This window comes from Camelus dromedarius, chromosome 21 (assembly GCF_036321535.1).
Source record: "Camelus dromedarius isolate mCamDro1 chromosome 21, mCamDro1.pat, whole genome shotgun sequence".
NCBI lineage: Eukaryota > Metazoa > Chordata > Mammalia > Artiodactyla > Camelidae > Camelus > Camelus dromedarius.
Window position 1 is genome coordinate 30,232,023 of NC_087456.1, and position 23,719 is coordinate 30,255,741.

The following is a 23,719-nucleotide window of genomic DNA, read 5'->3' on the forward strand; positions in this document are numbered from 1 at the left end:
TTTTCTTCTGCTTCAATAAAAATCACTTTTATGTATGTTAATTATTTGCATTAAAAATTTCTCAAGTTAATTTGAATTAAATGTTTGAAAGGAATCTAAAACGCCACCCCAATTTGTAGTGTCTATTTAGAGTACACCTGGACTTGAATTTTAGGTGTGTAGATACATATACACAGTTAACTACGGATTGTACTTAAAATTCAAGGAAACTTCTTGAATTCAAGGGAACTGCTTACACACAGTATCACTGCTTTCCCAATCATTCGGAAAATGTAATAAGCTGGTGCACTTCCTTGCAATCAAGATACTTAGGATAAAGTCTATCAACTGAAAGGTGCCTGTGGGTGGTGAGAACAATTTAGAAATCTTTTCCCAGTGCAGTATCTGCCTCATTACTTCTTATATTTTGTTTATCTCTATGAGGCAAAGAAGTTTTTTCCTCAAAAAAACCACTGTTTTCAAAACTATTAAATGTGCCCATCCACATGTTTCACTCGTTTTGAAAGGAGTCCAGTAAAAACAGAATATTTCATCAGTTGTTTAGTTCCAAGGGTGGATAAGCAAATATGATTTTACTAAAGATCTAATATACTCACAAAAAGTTTGGGTTCATTCTTTAACTATCCACTGAAATTGAAAAAAAAAAAACTCAGTATGATCTATGACGGATCATAAAATTTATAGCACAGTAGGATCAGTCCTCCAATTAAATATGAATCGGCTAAACACACTAGATACCAATGGGAACAGACAATTAAACGTAAAAGTTTTCAATATTAGAAACAGTTTCAGAGATGCCATGAAAGAAAATAGATGTATCCTGTAAATCACTGTTTTCCCATTATTAACACAACTGAAGCAGTATGGTAAGAGTCTGGTTTTTAACAGCTTTTAGGCTTAACCTAAGATGGGCAGCCAAAATATGAGTTAAGATTAAAAAGTCTGATTTTATTAGTAGTACTGGCTCTTAACCAGTAGTTCAAAATCTCTGGCAGCTGAATATTTCTGATTATTTGTTGCCAAATTCACTATAATTTTAGGCATATAACATGTAGTAAGCCTTATTTAATTACTTATTTGAACTGAAGTATAGTCAATGTGTCCATTTCTGGTGCACAGCACAATGTCCCAGACATGCATGTATATACATATATTCCTTTTCATATTCTTTTCATTAAAGGTTATTATAAGATATTGAATATAGTTCCCTGGGCTCTACAAAATAAATTTTTTTTTAATCTATTGTTATATATAGTGGCTAACATTTGCAAATCTCAAACTCCCAAATTTATCCCTTCCCACTCCCTTTCCCTGGTAACCATAAGATTGTTTACTATGTCTGCAAGTCTGTTTCTGTTTTGTAGATGAGTTCATTATTGCCCTCTTTTTTTTTTCCTACAAAACATTGATTAAGGAAATTAAAGATGACTTAAAGAAGTGGAAATATATCTCATGCTGTTGAATTGGAAAAGTCAACGTTGTTAAAATGGCCATACTGCCCAAGGCAATCTACAGATTTAATGCAACCCCTATCAAACTCCCCATGACGTTTTTCACAGAACTAGAACAAACAATCCTAAATTTTATGTGGAATCCCAAAAGACCCAGAATTATCTAAACAATATTGAAGAAAAAGAACAAAGTTGGAGGAATAACCCTCCCAGACTTCAGACAACACTGTAATAAACTTTAAAAACATTGATTCATTCAATTATTCTGAGATCATGTTCTTCAGATTATTCAGATGTCAACATTCTTGTTCTCATTTTAAAGTTTTTTAATTAAATTATGATATAAATACAGTAAAATGCACATGCTATAAGCGTAAATCCAGAGGATTTTCAGAAACCCAATACAGTGTTGTAGCTCGCCTTGAGATCAAAGAATCAGGAGTTTATAACACCAAAGAAGATTCCCAGACCCTCATCCATCACATCAGTCCTTGCCTCAGTAAATGCACCATAGCCCTGATTTGGAATAGCATACCGCAACTTTGCCTGTTTTTTACTTAATATAAGTGAAATCACTGTGTGTGTGTGCGTGTGTGTGTGTAGATATGTATTTCAATCTAGCTTCGTTTGTTCAATATGATATTAGAGAGATTTATTCATATCATTCTGGATAAATAACTTATTCCCTTAGCTTTATAGAATTCCATCATGTAAATATGCCACAATTTTTTGCTCTTTCTTTGTGGATGTGCATTTGGTAGTTCCTACTTTCATAGTATTAAGAATAATGTTACTCTGAATATTCTTGTACATTTTTCAATATCTGTTTTTGCAAAAATGTACATATTTCTTTGGCTTTCTATCTAGGGATGAAATTGGTGGGTCATAGGATATGATAACATTTGCCGTTGGTAGCTGTTGCCAAATATTTTTTCCAAAGAGAAATTAATTACACACCTAGCATTATTATGTGAAACTTCTAGTTGTTTTAAATTCTCACTTCACTTATTTTCTTGCTCTTTCCTTCTTTCTCTCCTTCCCTTCCTCCCCTCCTTCCTTACTTTTTTCTCTTCTTTTTAATTTTAGCCTTTCTGGTAAGTGTGTAGTGGTATCACATGATTGCTTTATGACTTTGCCTCTTTCTGATGACTAACGCTACTGAACAGTTCATCATGTGATCATTATTCACTTGAAGTTCCTCTTTTTCAATGTGGTGAAATATTCTGACCATTTCTTTATTGTTTTATCTGCATTTTTCTTATTTGATTAGAAGGAATTCTATAGATCGTCTGCACAGCAGTTCTTTGTTTGACAAACGTATTGCAAGTACACTCTCCCTTTCTGCAGAGTGCCTTCTACCTGCTGTCTTTTGATTATAGAAGTTTTAAGTCTTGCTGTATTCAGATTTATTTTTTGTCTTTTACATTTAGTATTTGGAATTCTGTTCAGACATTTTTCCTTATTCAGGAAGATCTTCTCCTATACTTTCCTCTAAAGCTTTCACATTTCTTTTTATCTCTTTGTATTTAGATCAGCAATCAATCTGGGTTTGAATTTTTCGGTGTGACAAGCAAAGACTCATTTTCTTTACATATAGACATCCAAGTGTCCCAGCACCATTTACGGGAAATACTGTTTTCCTTCCCTCTGCACCGTAGAGCCACTTTAAGCATAAATCAGGAGGTCATTTTCTGTACACTCTTCTCTTCCATTGGAGAGTATGTCTATTCTTAATTTCTCATCATTTGTGAGCTTTAAGTATCTTATCCCAGATTTACCCTACTTAAGATGGTCTTGGCTATATTAGGTCTACTGTATTTCTATATAAATTCTAGAATAAGCTTGCCAATTCTGGTGTGGGAGAAGAATTATAAGATGTTTTATTAGAAATGTGCTGAATAGATCATTTGGGGAAAACCTGACATCTTTACCTTTTGAGTCTTCAATCCATGAACATGATACGGCCCTTAACTTAGGTCTCCCATTTTTTCCTCAATTATATTTTATCTTTTTCAGTGTAGAAATATTTTATATCTCTAAAACATGCATTTTTGTTAGATTTATTTCAACATATTTGATATTTTTGTGCTAATTTTACATACGGTGTCTTAATAAATAATTTTCCATCTCCTTTTCTGTCAAGTTTGGTAAATTTACTTTCGGAGAAATGTGTCTATTTCATCCAAATTGGTAAAATTATTGCTGTAAAGTTCTTCATAATGTCCTCATATAATTTTTACGATTTCTGTAGTATCTCTATTGATGCATCCTTTCACATTCCTGACAGTACAACTTTGTATATTTTTTTATTTTTTTCCTGATTACTTTTGGTAATTATTAGATATGTTAATCTTTTCAGAGAACCAGCATTTGACTCTGGATTTTCTCTATCTGCCAAATGCTTTCAATCACATTAACTTCTGCTGTTGTCTTTGTTCCTCCTCTCAAATTAAAGGGAATATTATTCGTTTTTGAAATATTTACAGTAAAGGCTTAAATCCTTGATTTCCAGACTTCCTTTTCTAAATTATGCCTTAAGGCCACGACTTTCCCCCCAAACAGTTTTTGACCTGCATTACATAAGTTCTGATTTGCCCTGTTTTCTTTACTGTTCAGCTCAACATATTTTCTTTTTTAAATCATTTTCTTCATTGACTTAAATTTTGACTTAAATTCTTTTTCACAGATTATTGAGAAGCCTAGCATTTAAGCTTCATACAGATGAAGTCTGCCTGTTGATCCTCTAGTGACTGATTTCAGCTAGATTCCAATGTGGTCAGGAAACATATTCTAAACGATTTCAAACTCTTGGAGTTTGTTCAGGCTTACACTACGACCCAGCATATGGCAAAACTGGGTAGATATTTCATGAGCACTGGAAAAATATGAACTCTGCATTTTTGTTGTTGAGTGCTCTGTTTATTTTATTTTAGTCAAATCTGTTCACTTCCTTTTCAAATTCAATAAACCTTCACTGATAGTCAGTTTGTTTGTTCTTTCATCCGTCGAAGAAGTATGTTAAAGCCTCACACTATGATCCTATGTGTCTTTTGTTCCTTTTAGTTCTGACAGTTTTTCTTCACTGGGGCTTGCTTTTGGGGACTGAGCAAGAGGGCCTCAACACTCCCCTCTGCTTCACTAAACTTTAAACAGGCTTCTTCCTGACTTCCCTTTCCTTCAGAAAACTTGCAATTGTAAAGTATTTCTCTGTCCCTTAAAGACGTAAATCTTCTACAAAACCAGAAATGTCTTTCTCAAGGATCTGGGAGTCAACCTTTTGGCTTGTAATCATCAAAGGAAAATGAGAGGGCACACTCAGCTCCCAGGCTCTGTGGAAAACTAGGAGACCAACTTCAACAAGGGACAATTAGCAAATACAGACGGGCTAAGCTCATTGCCACCCTGCCCGTTTATGTCCTCTAGTATTTTTCCATGAGCTAATCTCAGTGGTTTAAAAATCCTCGTGCCCTTTGTATCAGAGGGGTTGAGTTCAATCGTCCTTCCTTATTGTAAGCCTCTCTCCTTTATTTCAATAGTCTTGAGTAGTCTTATTTGCCTGTCTAGCTGGTGTGATGCAAGTTTTATTTTGCTGTTCATATACACTAACAATTATGATGTACAAACCTGTTGGATTGACTATTTTATTATTAGGAAATAGTTTTCTAATTTCAATGTATCTTGCTTTCAAATTTACTGTAGATTTTTTGTCTAGTAATCACATCTTTTTCCACCACTTAACCTCAGCGTATCCATGCCCATAGCATGTCTCCAGTGAACAGCAAATAGTCTCCTACTTATTTCTGTTATTAATTACCAATCTTATGGTATTAGTCTTTTATTTAGACTATTAAATGCAATAAGAAAAAAGAATATTTAATATAATAACCATTACAGCGGGATCATATCTGACCCAACGCAATTTACCGAAAAGACAGTCCAAATCTTTCTCTTCCCACTGCCTTGATCTACTTGACCCAGGTGATATTTCTTCTGTTTTATATTTTATTGTCCTATTATGGAGTAATTAAGTAATTTGTATTTTATTGTACTGTATTGATTTTAATTAAATATTTTTTATTTTAGTAGATATCCCAGAGACTATAATATATATTTATCTCTAATGCAAATTACATCGCTTAGCACATCCTACACAATGCCAGGACCTTGAAATACTTAGAATATTAACTACTTCCTTTCACCACCCATGATTACACTATTGTGTTATATTGGGATCCTACATATATTTTGTTTCCACATCACATCATAACTAATATTTTATACAGTTGGTATTCACTTATACCTACACATATTTGTCATTTCTAGTATTCCTCCTCCCCTTTACATTTCCATGTTTTAATGTAGCATTTCTTGTCTGAACACATCTTTATTTTCACGTCCACTTTTTAAAATACTGTGGAGCGGTACCTAATTTTAGATTAACTGTTATTTTCTTTCAGCACTTCAAGGATGTCAAAATCTGGTTTTGTTTTTGTTTTGATAAGTCAGGCTTATCATTGGTCCAATGAAAGTACTGTCTTTCTTATTTTTCTCTAGTTAGAATACGTTTTTCTGTCTTTTTTCCAACTGTTTTACAACGCTATGCCTCTCAGCGGTTTTCTTTGTCCTTCTCTTTCTTTGTGTTTGTTGTGCTCTTTGAATCTGTAGGTTGAAACTGTATGTTTTCAGTTTTAAAACCTTTGTATCCACTACATCTTTCCATGTGGTTTACACGATTTTCCCTCCATTTTTCCCGTGTCTCAAATTTTAAAATATGTTAGACTTTTATGTGTGTCTCACTTGCTTGTCATCCCTTTATCCAGCATTTGTTTTCCTCACTGCTTCTGTCTGTCTGTTCTGTTAACTTGTCTTCCTGTTCCCTCACCATTTATCCACTGTGCCAAGACTCCTAGTAAAACAGAGCTTCGAGCTATTAATTTCAGATACTGCGTTCTCTATGTTTTACAATGTCCTTTAGTCCAGTTTCAGAGGTTTCCAGTCTCTGGTGAGCTTTTCAATATCAGCATCTACTTTATCCTTCCTTTCCTCTGATTTTTTTGACATTTGAATAATCATTATCTGAAAATCGTTCTAACTAAGTTCAGTATCTGGATCGTCTTACATCTGCTACCTGGTTTCTTTTCTCCTTGGTATTGGCCGTGAGGTTTTGTCTGCTCACATACGTTGTAAATTAGAATTTTATGTCCATCATGTATAAAAAGAATGGCAGAGGTTTTAGAAAATGTTTTCCTCCTCAAGAGGTCACCCTCTTCATATTTAACAGACACCAAAGAGAACTGGTCTTTTTAGGATCACCGCCTTAGGATGAGGATTTGAGCTGTATGTATCAGGGCTGGATTGTAATTGCACAGAACTCAGTCTACCTCTGATTCTCCCCTTTTCTTAGGGTGCAGCCCTTCAGAACTTTCAGTTAAGGACCTCCAGCATTTGCTACTTCAGGCCTGTAACCCTGCAGAAGACTCCATTCTATCATTCAGAGGCTTATAGTTTATCTCGTTAGTCATCTGCCACAGGTTAAGACAAATGTCATAAAGAGGAGACTGGTCGTATATTAAAAACTCCTTAAGCCTCCAATTTCTCATGTCAATCTACCATGACTGCAAAATTGTCTTCTGATCCCTCTGTCCTGGAACAGCAGCCTTTTCCGGGGGCTAATCCTAGCTTCCCAGCCTTGAGCTCTGTCCTGATTGACAAATGTGCCTCAGGGAAGAGCAGCTGCAGAAACACGGCGTCACTGCTTTATTCTCTCGAGGGTTTTCCATCCTTGCTTGTTTTATTTTCAAGCTTCTCCCTCTAGAGAGTTTTGATCTCCTAAGCACCTGAAAATCTGTGGTAAACTTCATTCTGTTTGCACAGACTGTGGAATAGTTCTTTGGCATCAAGCACCATCTGAAATTCAGCAAATATCCTGTGGTAAAACTAGATGTCTTTAGGCCCACTGAGTTTTGTCACGCTCGTCCCCACAACCACTAGAAGCTTTGTGGCTTTTTCTTTCTCCTATTAGCTGCTCTCAGCCTGAGGAGGCGCAGAGCCCTCAGCCTCTGTTTACAGAATTAAATACATTAATGAATAAAAAGAAAGAAAGGAAAGGAAGGAAGGAAGAAAGAAAGAAAGAAAGAAAGAAAGAGAGAGAGAGAGAGAAAGAAGGAGAGAGAGAGAGGGAGGGAGGGAGGGAGGGAGAGAGGAAGGAAGGAAGGAAGGAAGGAAAAGCTATGAATTCCTAGTTTACATCTCATGCCAGGAATTTTAGTCCATTTAGTTGGTGTTGCTTTTATGAACTATTATGTCTTTAAAAATACAATTTTAAAAATCATTCAACTTTCTAGTTACTATTAACAGAAATATTAGCTTACTTCATTCTACTACATTTCACCTGGAAATAAAAGCTCCAGTGTTCATTTGGTGATTTTTAAAATATCCCTTCCAAGCGAAATAACAGGGGTAGCTTTCCTGCGTGAGTTCCACAAATCCGGGGCTCATAAGATTCCCTGGTTTACACTGTGATATGTAGACAGAAGTTTCTATGTTTTTTTCTTTAAGTTTGACCCTCAGAAGACAACTGTACTTTGTAATTTAAGAGTGCTGTATTTCATAATTATTTTTAATTATCAGATGCTTCTACTTAAAAATAAAATATTAGCTACCTAATACATTACTTCTGGGTATTCTATTGGGAAGATTAGGAAGACAAAATTTGAGATTAGAAATTCATTCCAACAGTGTCAAGGAGATAAGGATTTTTGATTCTAGAAAGTTTTTCCTATTTATATAAATAGAAATATTACTAAAATTGAGGAGCATTATTTAGTAGGCATTATTCTGATCGAAATAATCTTTAAAAAAACTAAATCTATGAACTTTTCCTAAATTTATTTACCTATCCTTTTATTTTATAATTTGATGGTGTACTGTGCAAAAGGGTGAGGGTTGAAACCATCAATTATGTTTTTTTCTTGTCTGATGTTAGCTGTGGGCTTGTCATATATGGCCTTTATTATGTTGAGATATGTTCCTTCTCTGCCTAAATTGAGTGTTTTTATTGTGAACGTATGTTGAATTTTATTGTCACTTTTTAAGTGTGTTTGGTTAAATGAATCACTGGAAAAATTATAACATTCAAGCATATAAATCTGTCCTCTTGGCAATTAGGGCCTCTTACTTCTTTGAAAGTTAGTCATGATCAACACTTCTGACTAAATGCTACATGATTATATTTACCACATTCTGGGGGTTTTATTATTGCATTATCATGAATTATTGTATATGCTGTTATCAATATTTTAATTTCATGTTGAGGTATCCTTAATCTTTTGTTAAAGTTCAATGCTTCTTGAAATGAAGGGCATTACAGGTTATGTAGTCGAAAAGAAACAGTATTGAAAACACATATATGCACTCACAAAAACTCAGAAATGAGAACAACAAAACCCACAGCATCATTGAATCCAAACTGATCTAAATTTGATTCAAAAAGAAGTAGTTATACGAAAGTGCACATTCATAAGATTCAGCTTAATGTAAAGAAAATTCGCAATAATTTCTCTCTGTATCTTGCCTCATCAGTGGAACTCAAGGGCCATGAGAATAGTCCAGAAAGGCATCAGAGGTATCAGCTGGTAATGTCTGTACTGAGAAAGATAAGGACTTCCTTGTTATAACTGACTAATAAGTCAGCTTGAGAGCAGCCTAAGTTCCAGAGAGAGAGATACACAAAGTACCATATGTGCTTTTGGTAAAACACTGGATAGGAGGGGGACCAAGACGGCAGAGTAGGAGGACGTGGCACTCACCTCCCCGACAAGCACATTAAATGTATCTACGTATGGAACAATTCTCATAGAAACTAACTGGAAACTGGCAGAAGATCTCCTATACAATCAAAGATGTGAGAAAGACCCCCATATAGCCAGGTAGAAAGGGAAAAAAAAAGGCATCAGGTCAAGACAGGCCCTCCAGGAGGGATCTGTAAGGAAGAGAAGGTCCACATGGGCAGATTCTTGCCCTTTAGAGCGGTCTTGCCTGCTGGGATGTCCACTGAGACAGCTAGAAGGGCTGGAGAAACCGAGACTCTGCTCGCAGAGTGCGTACTTGCTGGCTTGCTAATAATCAGAGCGGAGAGAGACTTGCATTGGCAGCTGCTGCCTCACTGTGCTTCCCAATATGAAGGGGCGGATGCCCTTGCTCACTCCACACCACAGCTTGGTGAGAGGTCAGGGCAAAGATTTGGTCTAGCTTCCCAGAGATAGACCACAGCTCTGGGGGTGTGATCCAGGCAGAAATGCAGAGACCAGTGTCAGCACACACGTGGGGGTGCGGGGCGAGCTGGGCAGATGCTGACAGTCTGCGCACAGGGCGATGTCCTAAGAATACCCAGTAGCTAAGCACTGACTCTTGGGTGGTCAAGCCCTACGCAGGAGTAAGGGTGCCTCAGCTCTGCCAACTCTGCTCCACAGCTTAACACCAGATCTGGGGTGAACAGGTCCTGGGAAAGGTAGGCCACAGAGGCAGCCCAAGTCCCAGGTGATAGCACAGCCATGTCAATTCCTGCAGCCAACACCCCAAACCCCCAACCCCCCAGCCTCAGCCTAGTCCCTAGTCCTCACCACAACACTGCACTAGATCTGGGACAAACACGATGGAGGAAAGGACATGACCTCAGGCTGTTTCTGAGCAGAACCATGGATGCTTACACTGGTTGCTCATAAGTCTCTGTGACCATACAGGCTTCATTTGCTTCAGCAATCACCCCCTTTGGTGCAGGGAATGCACTCAAGGGCAATGGAGCCTGAATGGACCCAACCCTCAGGGCTTCTCACCAGCGTGGAGGTAGACCCACCCCTGATGGGGCAGTGACAGCCACGGAGCAAAGAGGAGGCCCCGCCTCACATCCAGTGCAGACTCTAAACACCACAGCACCCATCACATCCCCTATCAAGGTGATAACAGCCATCACACTCTGAGGAAAGATATGCCATACCAAAACCAGCCCTTGAACTAAAAATATTGGACACAATCTACACAGGGACACTCCTACATTAAAACACTCCTCCAAGACCACAGTAGACCACTGTTTCCCTTAAATTTACAGAGATAGAGAAGGTTAAGTAGAACGATAAAGCAGAGGAACTACTCCTAACTAAAAGAACGAGAGAAATTCCCTGAAAGAACAAAGAGTGAAGCAGACCTCACCCGTCTGCTAGACCACAAGTTCAAAAAGGAAGTAATAAAAAGACTAAAGGAATTAAGAAAGATCATCAGTAGAAATGTAGATCACTGTAACAAAGGACTAGAAACTATGAAGATGAACCAATCAAAATTGCACAATTCAATTGTCAACATAAAAGTCAATCTAGAAGCAATGAGTATCAGACTAAATGACACAGAAAAATGAATAAGTGGTCTGGAAGGTAGAATAATGGAAATCATCCAATCAGAACAGCAGACAGAAAAATACATTTTTTAAAAAAATGAAAGTGATATATGAGATATATGGGGTAATATAAAGCATTCCAGCCTAATCATAATAGGGGTCCCAGAAGCAGGAGAGAGAGAAAAGGGAACTGAAAGTGTTTTTGAAAAAATTATGGCTAAAAAATTCTCAAACCTAAAGAAGAAAACAGATATTTAGGTACAGGAAGCACAGAAGGTCCCAAACAAGATGAACCCAAACAGACCCACACCAAGACATACCATAATTAAAACAGCAAAAGTTAAAGAGAAGATTCTGAAAGGCAGCAAAAGAAAAATAAAGAACCAATGACACGGGAACCTTCATAAGGCTATTAGCTAATTTCTCTAAGGAAACTGTGCAGGCCAGAATGGAGTGGCATGATGTACTGAAAGTCCTGAAAGGGAAACACTTGCAACTTAGGATCCTCTACCCAGCAAGAGTATCATTTAGAATAGAGGAAAGAATATTTTAGACAAGCAAAAATTAAAGAATTTAAAATTTAAAAATTAAGAATTTACATTAAAGAACACTAAACCTACCCTAAAGGAAATATTGAAGGGTCTTATCTAAATAAAAAAGAAGGAGGAATCTACTGAAAAGAGAAAATCACAGTAGGAAAACCAAATATATAAAAGGATTGAAGATCACTTAAATAAGCCAGTGCATAGATTTTAAAACAATCAAAAAATCTGTAAAAGCAACCATAACTACATTTAACAGCAAAAGGATAAGCATGAAATTCTAAAATAAGACATCAAAATCACAAAATATGGAGGAGGGGAGCGTAAACATGTAGATCTTTCAGAAAGTGTTTGGACTTGTATGACTATCAGTTTAAAGCAAATAGATATAATTATGGGTCAACATACTTAAACTCCTCGGTAACCACAAATCAAAAACAAATAATAGATTCACAAAAACCAAAAAGAATGAAATTCAAGCATAATACAAAAGAAAGCTATCAAACCACAAAAGGAAAAAGAAAAAGAAGAAATGAACAAGAGAAGAATTACAATATGAACCTTTCCAGACTTTAGACTACACTACAAAGCTACAGTAATCAAACAGCATAGTACTGGCACAAAAACAGACATATAGATCAATGGAACAGAATAGAGAACCCAGAAATAAACCCACACATGTAGGGTTAATTAATCTATGACAAAGGAGACAGAAATACATAATGGAAAAAAGAGTCTATTCAACAAGTGATGTTGGGAAAGCTGGACAGCCACATAGAAATCGATGAAAATAGAACACTCCTTCACACCATATGCAAAAATAAGCTCCAAATGGTTGAACAACCTGAATATAAGACATGACATTATAAAACTCCTAGAAGAGAACTTAGGCAAAACATTCTGGGACATAAATCATAGCAATAGTTTCTTAGATTAGTCTCCCAAGGTAAAAAGAAAACATAATAAATAAAAGCAAAAATAAATGGTACACAATCGAACTTAAAAGCTTTTGCACAGCAAAGGAAAATATCAACAAAATGAAAAGACAACCTACAGAATGGGAGAATATATTTTCAAGTTATGCAACCCATAAGGGTTTAATATCTAAAGTATATAAACAGCTAATACAATGCAATATCAAAAAAAGCAACCCAATCAAAAAACAGGCAGAAGACCTAACAAAACATCTCTCTAAAGAAGACATAACGCTGTTCAAAAGGAACATGAAAAGATGCTCAGCATCACTAATTATTAGAGAAATGCAAATCAAATTCAATAAAAATACTGAATAGCCAGTAATAAAAGCAATACACATGTCCATTTGAAACAATAATAAGAATAAATTGAATAAATTCATTCCAAGTACGTAAGAATTTCTTCCAAAAGAGTAAAATACTCTTTTCAGTATAGCGATTTTTGAGGAAAAGTTTAAAAGGGTTACATTAAAATACATGTCTTACCTGATTCCTCAAAGTCAATGTTGTAGGCTTTCCAGGTTTCAGTTATTCGAAGAAGATTCTCTTCCATGGCTTGAATGTCCATGGAGGGGCAGTTGCATTCTGGAAATCTGGGACCACAATGACACCAGCAGTCATTGTCCTTGCAGATAAATTCTCCCTCTGAATTACAAGCAATGTAGCTCAAAGCTGCTTGTACAAAACGCTCCTGAAGGTAGTCTGGAAGGAGTACTTGCAGCCCTTCAAGAACAGACAAAGAACAATAAGTTCACTTTGATAAAGAAAAGAGTATAATACCTATGTACAATATTCAAATTATTTGACATAATTGATCAGAATTTTTGGCTGTTTTATACAATGTAGATAGAACCTAATTCCCTACACGTTAGAAAAGAGATGTAGACATTCATTTCCCACCACTTGATTTCAAATAGTTTTCAATATTTTCATTTTACCCTCAGACTATGAGCTCACACCTACATAAATATCATAATACAAAGGGTTGGGATATAGGCAAAAGAATTCTGCAGTGTTGCTGTAATGTTTTTCTCATGCCATTAACAACATAACTTTGTATCAGCCTATTTTCCATACGATCACTTCGACTGACTACAAGGAAACTATCAGATAGACTGACTTAGTCATTTCACAGCCTTAGTGATACAGTATATTGCTTTTCTACCTGCAAATTTAGTCCAGTTGCTAACTCAAGAAAATATCAAAAATGAAAGTAAGCCTATAAAATTAGTATTTGGGATTTCTACTAGTTTTACATTTTAGTATTTCTTGCTACTTAGAAAAATCTAGTCAAAAGACTAAATATTCAAACTAATCAGTAGGTAAAAATAAATGTAAAAGTAAGGGAAAATTGGGTAAATATCTAATTGCTGTTTACTATAAAATTTGAGTTTTACAACTTTTACATGTTTCCTTTATAACAAAAACAATCATTTTTTGACATGACCATTATCTATCAGGTTAATTTAATAAAATTCATGAATTAGCATTTAAGAAAAAAATCTACTTTGTAAATATCTTAACAATTATACTTATCTCATCCTTTCAGATTAATTCTCCCATAGATTGGTCAAGAAAAGTACTCTTAGCACTTATATGTGTACTTTATTATTCATGTTTTATTTCACCTCAAATAAATATTGAATGCCTTCTATTTGGAAGAGAATTTTTAGGTAAAGTACAACTATGAAGATGGCTGAGACATTTCCTTGCCCTAAAAGTACTTGCAATTTATTAAAGAAAATAAAAGAAGTAATTTAATATAATAGAGGTATATAATATTCTACAATCACACTTAATACCTACTAGAGTTGAGCAACATGTGTTGCCCTAGGTATAATTAATTGGCAAAGCAATTACATTAGGCTCATGAGATTAATAAAACTTTTCAAAAAAAAGGTGGACTAGAACATTATTTGACACATGGTTAGTTTTCAATATTAGGAGAGGTATTTTGTGGCATAAGATAATATATTAACATCACGCACAAGTGAACTATGGAATACACTTTTGAAAATAGCAAGTATTAGTATTGTTTCAATGTACATGAACGATAAGAAGGCAATGAGTGAGTTGCTTAGAAAAATAAATGTTATTGGGGTTCCTATATCAGGGTTAAGTGTATGTAATTAATTCACTCGTATTAAAATGATGTTTAACCTTGCAGGATATTCTGAGTGGTTCTTTATTTGGAAGTAGAAAATATAAAGGGAAAAGATTAGTTTAGACAGAGACTAAAAATATCTAAACTAAGGAAATGGTGAAAAAGCAACAGGTGACAGGAGTGGGACTCTACTAGACAGGACTTCATTTGATGGAAGGCAAGTGAACTATGACAAATGAGTCTTTAGACAAGTACAGTGACAAAGCTATAAATATTCTTAAATGTCTAGTCTTGTGGGTCACCAAATTACTGCATATACTTCAGAAATATCTAGTGACTTCTTCTGAAAATACCCCTATTTAATGTTAAAAACAGGCTAAGTTGGGGGGAGGGGGAATGTATAGCTCAGTGGTAGAGAGCATGCCTAGCATGCATGAGGTCCTGGGTTCAATTTCCAGTATTTCCACTAAAAAAATAAAGAAGCCTAATTACCTCCCCCTATCAAACAAACAAACAAACAAACAAAAAGAAACCAGACTAAGTCAGAGTTTCTGTTAATGAGACTCAGGAAGCAGCGTTTACTTATTAAAACATCTCCGTTAACAGTATGCAGTGTGTGTGGACCAGATACATGGAACTCACTGATTATCTCAACCTCAGTTTTACTAAAAAAAAAAAAAATAAGAATTTATGTAACATTTAAAATGTCATAAACCAAATAACTGCATTACAATTTTCAATTTGTAAAAATCAGAGTGTCTTTGCAGAAATAGTGAAGGCCGGAAAAGTAATTTAGGGAGAAATAACTGGTGGCAAGAAATGATGAGTTCAGTTTTAGACATGCAAGGATTTCTGTTGTCTTAACTCTGCTTCTATCTACCCACCTATCTATCTACTTATTTCTTAAAAAAAAAAAAATGGAAACTGACACTTTGTAAAACCACACTAAAAAATAACAACGTTTCCTGGGAAAGAAGCCTAGGGACAGACCACTCCAAATTTCGTAATGTTATAGCTAGACCAGTAACGTGAGCAATAATTGATGCCAAGAGAGAAAGCTTCGATTGCCTTGCCAGACAGCTCAGAGGGACTGAGGGCTGTCCTATAGGTATTTTTAATGTAGAGAAACAACAGAGTTGAAGTACTGATAAGACTGTTATTAGAGAAGTACTCGGTGCTGAGACAAGGCTAGGCGAGCTGAGTTCAAAGACGCCTAGGGGTCACCATGAAAGTGAGCACGTGAGACAGGTCAAGGTTACAAGCTGAAAGCCACAGAGTAAAATATGGATGTGTCCAGTATTGGAGGACTATTTTTTTAAACTAATCTTTTCACTAGCGACAACTAGAAAATCTAGAGAATATATTAAAAATAATCTATTTAAAGGGATCTAAAAGCCACTGAAAGTGAGGACGTTTGAAGCTACCCTGGCAAGAAGAGAATCTGTGGGGAGTGAACCAAACATTGGAACATAGCTTTTGTCTCAGAGTTTTGCCCAGTTAGCAAAGCATAAATTGAAGTTTTGAACCAACCATAATAAAGATAGAAAATTCTCCAGAATCTGTTGGAATCAAGAAGGGCTATATACCCAAAAAGTAATTAAACAAACAAACAAAAATTAGCTTTACCAGGTCTAAAGCATACTTTCAAATGGCTCAATTAAAAATAGATTGAGGGACTATCGGAAACAAAAGTACATCTTCTCTGGAGAAAGAAAACATAATCAAGAACTTTAAACTATTTGTACAAATTTTCATGCACAGCATCAGAATTCAGTAAAAAAAATAATGAGTATGTAAATAAGCAAGAACTATATAGCGTCCCCAAAATGTGAAGTATAAATTAATTTCAATCGCCTGATCAAAAATTATATGACAAAACAGAGAATTTTGACAGAGAACTGGAAATTATAAATTATAACCAAGTGGAAATTCTGCAAATAAAATTAGATAAATTAGAGTTATGAAGTAACTGATGGATTTAACAGCAGACTAGACACAGCTAAAGAGATAAATAGCAAACTGGAATACATCAGAAAAGAATTATTGAACACAGAATAATAAAATCACAAGAGGATATAAAATACAGAAAACAGCAGAAAAGATATATGGGATATGACTGAAAGGTATAAAAATACACTTAGTTGGAACTCCAGAATGAGAGGAGAAATGGAAAGTAGCAATATTTGTTGAATAAATATTTTAAAAATTTAAGAAATTGTTGAGAGATCAATTGTAATTTCCATCTCACAAATATAGGTTCTAGCACAACAAATAACAAAGTGACAATGACCAGCTGACCAGTGCTCCTCAGTGCTGCTTTGCTCATGTGCTACCTAACGCAGTGCGTAAAACTAAGGGCTGCCCCGAACATGATAAAGTTCCCGTCTAAAACTGTTATCATATATTAAGTAGACCAGAAGTAAGTCATCTGTTGCCTTATACATGTTTACATTTTTAAAGATATTACATCATGTATCTAAATGTACCAGTGGAATCTAATCTTTGCAATTTGGCATCCAATATCATCTTTTAAACACAATAAATGAGCAAACTGTGTGTTTGTGTGTGTGTGTGTGTGTGTGTGTGTGTGTGTGTGAGTATTCTATTCTTGAAGTCACTGCTTCATTTCACTGTCCCTACATATTTTCTTCTATTACCAGGAATATTAATAGACTGCATTTCTATCTAAATTAGAAAACAACATTTCAGTGACTTTAAATCTAAAACTGACAATGATCAATTGGATAGCATTTAAAGTTTAAAATGTTTAAGCACTTTTTCTATAATTTTTATACAATTCAAAATGAATGAAATTCATTTATTATTTAGGGTAAATTTAAATAACCCAATGCTGTTACACTTTCCAAGACTGAAAATTTGAGGAAAAAATGGAATAATTTCTAAAACTTTTAAGCATTTTTATATAAAACTGAATAATATAAATATAGGTTGAAGTAAGTAATTTAAAAAGGTGGACTAAAGAAGAATGAAAAATCACCCTTTGATCAGCCAACTTAATACAGACAATGTCTCACCACAAATGCACTTCTGAACTTGTTCAACTAGTACCTGTTTAAAATGTGTGGATTCATAAGCTTTCCCTGCTGGTATAAATGACTAATACACACACCCACAACAATCTGGGATATAGTATACATCTGTTAAAATTATTACTTAAAAAAATCCTCTATTGAATTATCTCACAAAATATAGGAATAGAATGAAGATAATAAATCACCACCATTATCACATAATCTATCTTTATAACGGAAATAATGCAAATATAAATATTTTATTAATATATTTTCAGGTACACATTTGTCAGAAGAAAAACATAGCCTTAACTATCATATTAGATTGTATTTTAAAATGTCAACAGTTCACATTATAATATGTATAAATATGGTTACAATTTTAATCAGAATCTATAAGGAAAAAAGTCAAAGATCTGGCAGACCTCAGGATAAATTGCTACTTACTGACACAATGATTACTGTATAAAAGAAAAATATTATTACAATCAATTTTCAATTGTTACAGATTTCTCAATTTAAGAAGTGTAGTGAAGTTTAACATTTCATTCATCTGGTCTCGACTGTTTATATTAGTTCAAAATAAGGATTAGCCTTTTATAAGAATTTTAACAGCCTAGTGCTGCACATACAGCTTATTTTAAAAAAAAGAAAGAAAAAGAAGAAAGAAATCACAACTGGATAACTGTCATCTAGGCTCATAGAGAATTAATGAAATTTTACCAACATACCTTGCAACTGAATCTTATTCTCAGGACTCTGAACCAGAACAGAACTGACAGAATCCAGGTTGTCATAGTTACTGCAGCCAAGGGGACCCGTCCGTGTTTCTGTTACCTGAAGACCAAAACATCAACTTTATTATATACACCAGGCTTTACTTTGTTCTTTCGATTCAATATAGTTGTCACACACTGATATTATACATGTGACCACAAACATTACTAAAAGGTCTAGGATCTGATACACACCACCAACACACACACCCAAGCACAGAGGAGACAAATAACTCCCTTTATCTTCAATTTGATTTCCTTCCCTTTGGCCAGGCATCAATCTTCAGAAAAAATAATGGAAGCCCTCTTTGGTCAACAACATCATTCATATAAGGTCACTAATTTCACCTAAGATATGACAGAGCATGCTCCTTTAGGCAGAGAGCAAGTTTTGACTCATATGAGAATTGTTTTGTGTTTGTTCATTTTTCCTCAATAAATCAAAGCCACCTGCCAAGCTACTGTCTAAAGACTGATTTTATTATTTTATTCCTCTACTTAAAAATCTATAACTCCCCCTTCTTTCATGGTGCTACCAATGTCTAAACTCATCTGCTTGGCTTCCATCTGTCCCCTTCTCCCCAGCAGGCAGGCTGCCTGTGGTCCAGGTGGACTTTGTTCATTCTATACCTTTGCTTATACAACGCTCTTCCCATCCCACCGTTCTCCCCTTTGCCTAATTGATTTTCCCTGTCCTCAACATTAACCTCATGTTCAAATGCCCAACAAAATAGTCCTTAATGATTTCCATTTATATTACTTGGCCATTTCCAGAAAGTTATAGTTTGCAGTGCCCAGTTATAGCACTTAATTATGGAATCACATATTGCAGACTGATTTTTTTTCCCGCCACAGGTGCCTTGAGATGGATAGCATCAGGAGTTGAAGAGGCGTTTAATCGATTAGGTCAGACCAGAAATTTATCCTGAGGATTTTTTTTTTATAAAATCAAACATATCTTCAAGCAGAGGAGTGTTGTAATCATTTTTATGTTTTAAAAAGATATTCTCAAGAACCAGAATGGTTTGTAAAATTGTTCAGACCATTTCATTTCACTGTTCACAGCCCCACAGTGCCTTCCCCTCTCACTCCAGTAAAAGACAGGGCCATTTCTAGGACTAAAAAGATGCCGTATTTTCCCGGCTCCCTGTTCCCTCTCTGAACTCACCGCTCCCCATTTCTTCATTTACTCCACCCCAAGCGCACTGGCTCCTTGGCTGTTCCCCAAACATACTAGTTATTCTGTCTCACGAGTTTTGACTTGCTGTTCCTGTATCTGGAACGCTCTTCCTCAAAACGTTTCTAAGCTCACTCCTTCACTTTCTTCAAGTTTTGGTTCAAATGTCACTCTCTCCAGACTACTTGGACTAACCTATTTTAAATGAATATACCTTCCCACGTTTCCCTCTTTCAACCATTATTTCCTTGGCTCCTTGCTTTGTTCTACCTTTTCCAGGATGGTTATCAGCTTCTAACACGCTATATAATTTACTCATTTATCGTGATTATTATTGACACTTCTCATTAGAATGCAAGCTCCACCAAGTGCAGGGAACGCTGCCCATCTGTTCACTGAAGTAGTCACAGCACATATTATGTTCTTGTATAAGCCCAGGGGTATCAAGACAAAGACAAGAGGACGGTGTGAGGGGGAATCAAAACCAAGAAAGCCACTAGGCCATTACTGAGGTGATGAAGGCCTGAATGGAGCAGTGGCAATATGATTTACACAAAGAAGATGGATTTTGCGAAACAGAACCGGCAAGATTATGAAACCCTGGAAGTGTGCATGATGGAGGGAGGGAAAGGCAACGGGAGTTTCTAGCATAAGTGGTGGCATTAAAACACGGGCCAAAGAAGCTGCACTGAAGGGCATGTAAGGACGCCTAGTCTTGAGCACTCGGCATTGAATCCCACTTGGTTGGAAATAGCCAGCAGAAGAAGTGACAATGCAGATCTAATTCTCAGACGTTACATCAAAGATGGGATTATTACCCTGGGCATCAAAAACTTACAGGTGACAATCAAAAACAGGGCAATGGACAGGTCAGCTCAGATGCACTGGGCGACTGCATAATTTGTATCAGGACAACACATTTTCAAAACAACAAGTCCCTTAGAGTGACCAAGACTGACTATGAGCACATAGCAACAATTGGGACAATGGCTTACTATTTCTGTAACACCCCCGCGACTTTGTGCACGCCTCTACCACTGTCCTCCAACGGTGACACGGAACATCCCTTATTTTGTTTAGGAAAACAATTTCTGATGTTGATATGTGTCACACAAATGTACGTGCATGTATATGTATACTTAATATTTAAATAGAAATGAGTAATGACAAACGAGTAAAAGGAAGATTAAAGGCATCAAAGGAAATATTTAGAGTGTAAGATAATTTTCATCTTCATTTTGACCGATCAAGGAGCTTAACTATTGCCCCATGACATACACCAGTGCATACACACCAAATTAATGTAAACTAATGCCAATATTTATCATTTTAAGAAAGTTTTTAAATAAAAGTGGCTTAAAGCACACACTCATTGACATATGTGATCTTAGAAACTGGTATGCAATATCCTAAACATTTAACTGTATAAAGAGGATAAATGTTACGATATTATTTTAATCTTGTTACAGACAGTCCCTTATATTCAGTTACTGTGTTCTTGAGACTACAATCAGAGATATAAGTAATAGTGTTATAAATTCAGAGAGAGTTTGAGTGTCTCTATCTCTGTATCTGTAGATCATTTTATTCCCTCACCTTTCACTGTATACAATAAGAAAAATATAGTATATCCTACTGATAATTTAATTTTGTTCTTTATCATTCACAACTGACTCATTGCCTGATTTAACGTAAAATTCAATGATGCAAACCTATTTTTCCAACTGTATTATATTTTAGGAACTCTACATGTCAGCACTAATAAATGTGTTTATACTTATTTTTTCAATACTAATGAAAGGAATAAAAATGAAAACAAGTACTAAAAGCTAATTTATCATATAAACATTTCTAAAGAGATGTTAACTCTACCAAAAATGAATTACGTAGTTGTACCACAAATGGCTTGAACTTTTGTTCCTCTTATGATAGATGAACATCTGATTTAGGGGTCTCCACATACAATATAACAAAAGAAGAGTTATTCAATAACTGAACATAAAAATGATTAAGACTGAAAACAATCTAGGGCTGACAGCACTTAGTGTTTTGAGAAATGACATATAGAATGGGAAAAATGTTTTTATTAATGTTTTCATTTTTCTCGTAGTGAGAGGATCTTGAAATAAGGGAACATAGTTTTTAGGTTACAAAATGATGTCCTTTCTGGAGTGTTACATTGATTCATGGTTTTATCTGAATGTCACGAGGAAAATTAATGTGCTTGAGGGGCTGGGAATTTGAAGGAGGGTGTGGAGTGAACATGGATGGAAGTTATGGTTTGACCAGATGTGGAATGTAAAATCGAAACTTTTCAAAATGTATTTAGCACAAATTTGTCTTCAAAGTAGAACACACTCTTCTCTAATTGATAACTTATGTGAATTGCGTTTAAATATATTGTTAAAAATCAGAGAGGGTATAAAAGTATAGCGAAATGGCAAAAAAAAAAAAAAGCCTGTGTTTTCATTTCAGCTTTTCCTATATGCTTGCTATATTGTTTCATTAAACTACTGTCCATTATTTTTACAGTTGGAGAATTTTACAGAGAATAAAGGAAAAATAAATAAACCCCCTAATTCAAAGAGTTGACTTGGAAGTAATTATGTAAACAAATAGTATAAATTTAAGTTTATTTAGGTTAAAATAAAATGAGTATAGATAAGTCAGTTGGAAATAAAATCTGTTATTTTCTATCAAATTTCCTGAGTTTTACACATTCTTAAGGAGATATCATGCCACAGCAAAGCACTGAAGCTATAAAAGTAATTCAGCAAGAATTAATTGAAGAAAAACTATCTCAAGCAAAAAAAAGAAGAAAGAAAATAATAAAAACAGTGGGACAAAAAAGAGTAAACAAACAAAAACACACCACATTCCTAAATGAAAGCAGTACTGGCAGAGAATTTGTCATCTTAAAATTAAGGCATTTGCAGATACTAACTACTGTATATAAAAGATAAACAACAACGTTTACTGTGTAGCACAATGAAATATACTGAATATCTCGTAGTAACCTATAATGAAAAAGAATATAACAATGAATATATGTATGTATATGTACGACTGACTTATCACGCTATACACCAGAAACTGACACAACACTGTAAACTGACTATACTTCAATTTAAAAAAATAAAATAAAATAAAAATCAAGATATTATGTATTTAAAATATTTCCAGGCAAAAAATAATAATGTCATATAATTTGAAGAAAATAGACTTAAATGATAATGCTCAGGTCACCATCATAACACTACTACTTACTAGAGAGGAACCAGGATGGTGGTCATTCTCTGTGAATACATGGAATGGTGAGAGGGTGTAAGGGGGACTTCCCGCGTTCTGGTAGGGTTCTATTTTTTATATAGATAATGCGGGCCCAAATGTGTTCCAATCTCAACACTATGGCTGTGTAACTTTTTCTGTGTATGTTACGTATCAGTAAAATGTTTACCATTAAAAATTGGCTAATATTTATTCTCCACATGAATTATATCAGGGCCAGCACCACGTCATCTCTGTCTACATCTATATAGATCTATCTATTCATCTATCTGTCAGCTGTCTATCCATCAGTCATCTACCTACACCACAATACTAGGTTGAAGTTTTGCACATGTATCCTTTCAAATTTATTATTCTAACACGATTTTGCAAAAAGAAAGTGCTAAAAGCTGACACTGAATGATTAAGAAAAACAAACGACTTATTTTTAGATTATTAATATAATAGCTTGCTTAATCAGATCAAATCCCCTTTTAATCATCTTAAAATATCATATTTATTTTGTTTTCTTTCAAGGCTACAATTATGCCTATTCTATAATTGCAGATATATAAATGATACATCAATCTTATTTTTACTTTGTAGATACTCATAATCCCCCCAAATACAATTATCTCTGAGAAAAAGAAATCAGCCTTTTCCTAATAAACTCATCTATAGGTAACAATAAAAAAGTATGCTTACATAAGCAAACTATTTAAATATTCAATTTTTCCTAATGGTAATTAATTTTAGGTTCACTTTGGCTAAAAGGTTTTGAAATATTTTGCCAATCAATCATTGTATTTGATATTAAAAAGATAAGAGTTTACTGAATTTCCATAATTAATATTCCAAACAATATAAAAATATATTTGAAAAAAGTTTCTTCTGTACAGCACAGGGAACTATATTCAATATCTTGTAATAACCTTTAATGAAAAAGAATATAAAAACAAATATAATCTATGTATATGTAGGAATGGGACGTTGTGCTGCACACCAGAA

General features: G+C 34.8%; 1 protein-coding gene across 3 annotated transcripts in view; it reads right to left on the reverse strand.

The window, feature by feature from the left end:
• BRINP3 (BMP/retinoic acid inducible neural specific 3) overlaps nucleotides 1-23,719 on the reverse strand; it is a 338,844-nt gene that overhangs the window by 108,366 nt on the left and 206,759 nt on the right. For all 3 annotated transcript variants that reach the window (XM_031438370.2, XM_031438371.2, XM_031438369.2), the window contains exons 5-6: nucleotides 18,223-18,328; nucleotides 12,842-13,078 (exon numbers count right to left, since the gene is read on the reverse strand). In XM_031438370.2, coding sequence (XP_031294230.2) covers nucleotides 12,842-13,078; nucleotides 18,223-18,328 — 343 coding nt within the window. The remainder of the gene's footprint in view (nucleotides 1-12,841; nucleotides 13,079-18,222; nucleotides 18,329-23,719) is intronic.